The sequence below is a fragment of the Monopterus albus genome, unplaced genomic scaffold, assembly GCF_001952655.1.
Source record: "Monopterus albus unplaced genomic scaffold, M_albus_1.0 scaffold13.1, whole genome shotgun sequence".
NCBI lineage: Eukaryota > Metazoa > Chordata > Actinopteri > Synbranchiformes > Synbranchidae > Monopterus > Monopterus albus.
This window is the reverse complement of record NW_018127893.1, coordinates 4137992-4145295: the sequence shown is the minus strand read 5'-3', so window position 1 is coordinate 4145295 and position 7304 is coordinate 4137992. Positions and strand designations below refer to the sequence as shown.

The 7304-nt window shown below is 41.6% G+C and overlaps 1 protein-coding gene across 1 annotated transcript in view; it reads left to right on the top strand.

Moving 5' to 3' along the window:
* The first annotated feature begins 4101 nt into the window (after window positions 1–4101).
* The window catches only part of qkia (QKI, KH domain containing, RNA binding a), a 73308-nt gene continuing 70105 nt past the window's right edge, over window positions 4102–7304 (top strand). The window contains exon 1 of the mRNA XM_020590823.1: window positions 4102–4632. Coding sequence (XP_020446479.1) covers window positions 4488–4632 — 145 coding nt within the window. The 5' untranslated portion in view covers window positions 4102–4487. The remainder of the gene's footprint in view (window positions 4633–7304) is intronic.

The window sequence follows — 7304 nt, the reverse complement described above, 5'->3', positions numbered from 1 at the left end:
ACTCTTTCTTAATATCCCTGTCTCCAAATAATTCAACGGCCACAAATAGGCCAAATAACCTGTGGGGAAATACTGGTATACTTCAAGCTAGGTCCAAACTATGCTAGCTAATTTTAAAAATGCATCTGTTTGTATCCCTTTTTTGGCCTTCCTTAACACTGTAATCCAGTCAGCAAATACAACATGATGTATAGAGGTCTCCCTATCGACATTTGGTAAGGAGTGCCTTGGTGCTTTAACACAGCCAAGCTCACAGTTGAGTTGTGCTCATTTACATATTTTTCTGTTTTGTGTTTTCAGACAACTGAATGGGAATTAAACTGATTTGATCTTGGCTCATAAACCTGTTAACCATGTGAGCCTCTCATATGCTACTGCTGCTGAAGTGTGATGTTGATCAGTCAATGAATTTTATGATCATGAAGTCATCTGACAGAGTAGACACAGACACAGTTAAATGGTAACCCGGTTAAATGTCAACACAGTGCTTGCAATTGGGCAAGCTGACATTTAAAACGAATGCTTATGAAAAGGTTTAGATGGCCTTATATTTCCTGATTTTAAAGATTTCATCGATGACACCACTAAAGTAAAACTAGAGGGATCATCCCACCATTGCTTTCACTTACACATTTTTTCTTTTCATTCTTATTGTCTACAGTTCTTATTTCAGGAGATTCTATGACAAATAAATGATGTGTGCGCGCACACACACACACACACACACACACGCACACACACACACACAAGTATGAGTCCAGCAGTGCATGAACATATCCACATGAGTATGAATAAGGCATTTGTTGTCATGTTTATGATATGAGTTAAAATGAATAATAGGTACATTATGTATTTCTCTGTATATGCTGCAGTTGCTGGAAGGATATTTCTTTCTCTTGTGCTGTGCTCACACCTTCCTCAAAATGTAAATGACCCAGATTCCTCCAGCACTTTTTCCCCACAGTCCCCAAACTAGTAAGTCAAAGTAAAAAAGAAAAAGAAAAAGATGTTGTTCTTTTTTTGTGTGTACGTGTTATCAGAGCCTGTGGGCCTCTGTTTGCCTCCTCCAAAGCCACAACCATTATCACAAACAGCCTTGCCTCAACAAAGTCTCCAGCTCCCACTCACTTTCCTGCAGCTATATGGCCCCTGAGGCTGGCTGCAAACAGCTACAGGGCCCCTACCGAGGGCCCCATTGTCTCCACCAGCATACTTTCAGCTGAAAACCCGGGGCGTTCTCTAAACTCATTGGGAGTGAGCTAACAGCCTCTCTTCCAAAGCGGCTAAACGCATGTTCGTTAATTATCTGGATCCTTGTTAATTGGATTAATTGTTGAATGGAAACCGTGTTATTAAAAATGACGAAAACACAAGGGCAGCAGGAGCAAAGGGGGGGGGGGGGATTAATATCGTTTCTGTTTACTCTCAGGCTGTCAAAGGACACAAGCGTGCACAGGCTCATACACACATTTAGGTATGCTCTGCCTGTCTATCGCTGTCTTTCTATTCTAACTTTGTGTTGCTATTTGCACACATATCAACACACGCACACAGAAGCCGTATGCGACCCAGCTCAGAAGAATGAGCGCTAGGCAAGGTGCAAATTACCATGCACACTGTTAGAGATAAGAACTAAACCCATTTTCAAAGCTCTGAATAAATGCCAGATTCTTTTTGATGCAAGAAGACTGTGACTTTTCCATTGCTTATATTTTTTTTGGGAAAGAGAGAAACATAAAGTCAACACATGTATAGTTTAACTATCTGCAGCTCACATGAAAAATGGGTTTCTTATTCCCTCTGCCTATCTGCTTATTCTTATCCACCAAAATCACTTATCAGTGTTTGACTTCAAGGGATGTTTTATCGTTCTGGCTTTAAGATGAGTGCGCTGATACTGCAGACTGTTTAGACGACTGGACTAATATTTCATGTCCTGTGTAATTGGTGGTGGTGCAAATAACAAGCCATTATGGAAAAACCTCACTATGTGTGTTTTCCTGTGGTCACTGGATGAAATTATGACAAATGGTAAGTTCCAAACACTCCAGAAGACAAAGGATATACTGGCATGGTATTGTGAAATTCAACCAAGGAACATCATTTTGCAATCCACAGCTGCAATAGTTCAAATTAAAATAAAAGTTGAAGAAATTATTTTTGCTCAGTTTTTACCAAATGACCATTTCCTAAATATTTTAAAAAGCAGATTGATTCCAACATTGATGAGGATAATAAGTAATAAACTACATCCTGCAGCCTTGACACCGGTGTTTATGCCACCTTTTCCAGTAATCTAGTGCCAATAAATAATTTAATGAGGTTCATCAATTGTGCAGAAGCCTGTCTAAAATCTTTCAAAATTAACAACTTCATTTTTTAAGAGATTTGTCTCATCTGAACCAGGCTTGTTTTGTTCTGAGGCTCAACTGAGGCTTAACAGTAATGACAGCAATAATATGTTGTAGCTATATGTTGACACTGACTAAAGAGGCTCAGAAACAGGATCCAGTAAATGTGTTGCACTGGTTGTTAAGGCAACTGTTTCTGCCTTCCTGCTTTGATGTGGAGGCTCCTGTTGCCTGCTGCACTCAAAAATACAGTTATCTGCATCTGGGGGACTGATTGCATTTCTGTGTGTGTGTGTGTGTGTGTGTGTGTCTAAGCAGGTATACATTTTTTATATGTGTTCTAAATATGAGGCATATATCTCTTGAGATAATGATACTGTGACACAAATTCAGTCTTATTACATTTGTCCAAAGAAATCACCAGATGTAGTTATTTCCATTTGATCAATTTGTTGTACATGCTGTGCTAATTCAAAAAAGCTGGACTTAGTTTTCTAGCATCCATACCAGCACAGTGGCGATAAACTGAAGTCCAAAGGTCCTAGTGCAGCTGTTTCAGCATTCATACACCTGCTGTGGGGACTACTTTTACAAAGACATGAGCAGGTGAGCAGTAAGTAGACAAATTGAATGAGGACCAAGGTCCGGGCTCAGATTTAGCCAGGCCTCCTTAGCTAACAGCTGCTAAAATCAAAACTGACCAGTTGTGATTTATTTTCACACTAAACAGGATGTGAGAAACCAGAGGTAACTGGTTTATGTGTGTTCCATTGATCAGGAATGTTAATCTTCTGAGGATATGTATAAAGGTTCTTCCAAGGACAGGACAATAAAAAGGCTTTATTGATCACTGGAGCATTGATCAATCAGTCCCAAGACAGATAACAAGATGCATAGGTCCTGAGTAACAATAGGTCTTGTAAGATATGGACTACACAGGTTGATATTTTTATTTATTTATTTATTTTATTTCAGCACCCTGCACATGAAATCCATTACCATTCTGATTCATAGGCTAGTCTTAACATGCTACTTCTGCCACACACTAACCCTGTTAATGAAGAAGGAGGTGGAAGACAAATTCAACCCATGTATGCCTTTGCAAATCCCATCAGTAGGCCATACTACATTATCATTACTCAATCAACAGTATTACACCAGACCTAAGGGATGAATTGGGCTGCTGTGCTTTCAAGTAGTCACTGGAATGATATTTTTTCATACCAGATCAGCGTCTTAAGAGGGTTACTACTGATGATCTTGGGCCACAAATGAGTTCTTTATTCTTTTGTTATGACATTGATACGATCTTTGCGACTGAGGACAAACACCTTCATGCCTGAAAGGGCTCCATATTCCCAACACTTTCAATTTAGGGCAGTTATATGATTGGCAAAATGTAAGTAACGCAAAAATGAGGCCTGAACTCACTGACAAATGAGGAACTACCTTGCTGTGTAAAACAATAAAATAATCCTCAACTCACTCACACTATTATCACAGTTGTTAAAGTTATGAGACCCCTAACAATAGTGCCATAATATGACAGGACAAAAAGATTAAGTTTGTAAATCTTAACTTATACGATGATGCTATTATTGAGTAAAGAAGAACGGAGTAGTGGCGTTAGTGTTCACAACACATTAGTGGGTATTTTGTGCATTCCTCGGCACTGCGTACCATTGGTCCGAATTTCTGTTAATCATTCCACCAACAACTCCGCCCCGCCCTCTTTGCGGGGATCTGAGCGTTCATTGGCCCTCATATTATTCTCCGAAAGCCCCGCTGGTCAATAGGCGGTGAGGAGGACGAACCCTTTCCGGTGGAATAGTCTCTCGCGCCTACAGTGGTGGAATCGAACGTCCCTGAACGCACACGGTGTAGAGGAGCGTACCGCGCACGAGTCTCTTGAAGAAAGATAACGGTTTCTTTTTTGCCCCCTCTCCAATCAAACAACAAGAATAAACGAAACCTGAATTTTTAGGGGGGTTAACAGAGTCTTCTGCTCGTAAGGAGGAGGAAAGCGAGGGATTTGAGCCTCAAGTTTTTTTTTTCTTTTTTTCGTTTTTTTCTCTCCTTTTTCTAAAAGAGGATTGTGTGTTTCGCGGTGGTTTGTTATTCTCTCTCGCCGCAAAGATGATGGTCGGAGAGGTCGAAGTGAAGGAGCGACCGAGGCCGAGTCCCGACTATTTGATGCAATTATTAAACGAGAAAAAGCTCATGACCAGTTTGCCAAATCTCTGCGGCATCTTCACACACCTGGAGAGGCTCCTCGATGAAGGTAAGTGGCAGTTGAGACGCCGTGGAGGTGGGGGGGAGCGTGACCACGGCGCAGTCCGGTGTCGGCACTGCTTCGCTCGCCGTCCCTGCTGCATAATGTTAGCGATACCAAGACGAACACTAAGTAACGGATACCGCGATATTGCTGGCCGAGGCAGACGTAGTAACAGTTACAACTTCTACTGAATATCCGAATACCTCATATAAAAAAACAAGAAGACCAGCAGTATTCTGTGTGAGTTTGTTTTACCCTAGACCACATCGAGATGAGAGCTTGAGAGTTGTGCTGCTGACGTTAGGCTGCCACGGAGTTTGTTACTGCACTCTTGACTTTGAAGACGAAAACTTTCTCTCACTCAGAAAAATCCGAACTAACTACCATTGGGAATCCATCTACAAATATTGTTAGCATAAGATTAAGAGCACTCTTTAGGTTAATCAAATGCGCATTCTAAATAATTTAGATGGAGCCTGATTCCACACGTTCCACTGCAATTTAGCTTTAGTTAGCCACATGTTAAGCTAGCGAGTTGTGGGTCTGCGTTCCGTTCAACTCTTCAGGAACCAAAACGGTAGCATTAACTTAGCTACACCTTTTAAAGATGGGCTGAACATACATCGGAGATTATGAGACAAATGACGGCAAGTTTTACAAAGACTGACTTTCGCTCTCCTTGTTTTAAGTTCGAGGATTGTGTTAGTTGCCCAGCGGCCGAGCGTAACGGCACGGAGGAATGTGTCTGCTTGTTGCCCAAACAATGGCCAGTGAGTTGCTGCTGGGAGGGGGAGTGCTCGAAGATTATCTCAGTCGCCTAACTTTTTCATTAAAACGGGTACTGTTTGGTTTGTTGTCGTTCATTTAGCTACCCTGGTATTTGTCTTAAAGCGAGAATATGCTTCTCTCAATTATACTTCCTTCCCTTACTGCAGCAATCGTCGTGTGTTTTGCCAGTCAATCATGCCCCACCAAAACTGCGTCGCCTTTTGTCGGTGGCGCCGTCCAGACGGGACTGTATCTGTCTGCGTTTATTTTTCTACGCTGTGTCACCAGCAGCAGCGCAGATGAACGCATTTTCTTTGCCGTTTGTGTTAATATCCATAACATAAGCTGGTCTAAGCGGAAGATTGGACCTGTGATTTATATAACTGAGCCGGGGGACACTAGAGAGCGCCACGGCCCCCTAGCAGACTGTCCCCAAGCTGTGCGTAGTGTCGGACTGGGCACCGCGACGCCGTGATTGATCAAAAATAATAGGCCTTCTGTCTACTTCACGGGATAAATGAGCATTTCCATCGTAGACAACATAGGGTGTACAGGACAGTTCACAGTTTCGGTTACATGTCTCGATGAGTAGGTTCTGTAGTATGTAGTTGTTCAACCGGTTTGCAAAGATTTTCTTGTTGCAATAAACAAGACACCGTAGAAAAAGTGTACTACTTCCTCCCTATCCCAGTATGAGTGCAAAACTAAATGTTTGTAACACTAAATAAAATACCTCTGCCTGGATTAGGATTTAAATGAATGCTATTTTTGTGCAGTTAATGGCAAGGTCTTTTTCTTCTGCCTATCCGACACTATGGCTGTCTGTACCAATATTTTAGCGTTTTTCATCAGTATAAATTGACACTTCAGTTTCAGGTTAACAGCTTACAGAAAATTAAGTAGCTAAGCAAGAACTCACAGTTTTGAGAAACAAGTATGTCAGTTCTTCCAGGGTGTGATGAATTTTTTTTTTTTCATGCATCTTTGCAACTAGATTTTTCCATTAAAATCACCAAGTTTGGTTTAATTTCCTGGCCCCATACATAACTTAGAAAGGAGGCATTTATGGAGTATTTTTTTAGAGGTGCTTGCTATATTATTGTTTTTTTTTAAGGTTATATTGCGTATATTGGTGTTTTCATTAAGGGGAGAGTCAGGAAGCTGACTTTTCTTTTTTCTTTTTCATCCCTGCTCCTTTTTTTTTGTATCCCAGCCCCCCGGGTTTTAGATCCTTACAATCCTCAGAATAGTGAAGAAAGGGACCACGCACAGTCTGGGAACCTCTCATTTTCTTGAACAACTCAGCCGTGCTGCTGTTGGCACTGTATGAGCTAACCCACTAAAAGCAAGAAACTTGTTTTTTAGATTCCGTGTGCTCAACAGTGAGCTTTTTCATCAAATGTGCAATACAGTTACTTTTGACTTTGACTTTGTGAAGCAAACAAAAAGAAAATCTGTTTGCAACCTCCGGTGACCAAAAGTGCTACACTGATGTTTTTCTTTTGAAAAATGTTTTTTAAGGACTGTTAACCCAGTAAAATCACTGAACCTCTGATTTCTGTAATATTTAAAATTGCGTTACCTTTTTTCAGTGACCTCTGATGTTCAGGTTGACCGGAACATTTCATACATGGTTAATGGGCCGAGCTACAGTATATATTCGGGTTCACTCAGTGAATTTTTATAGTAGGCCTCTAATCTCCCTCGAGGAGTAAGGTTCTCACCTATGGTCATGAGCTTTGGGTCATGACCGAAAGGGCAAGATCCCAGATACAGGCGGCCAAAATGAGCTTTCTCCGCAGGGCGGCCGGACGCACCCTTAGAGATAGGGTGAGGAGCTCGGTCACCCGGGAGGAGCTCAGAGTAGAACTGCTGCTCCTCCACATCGAGAGGAGCCAGCTGAGGTGGCT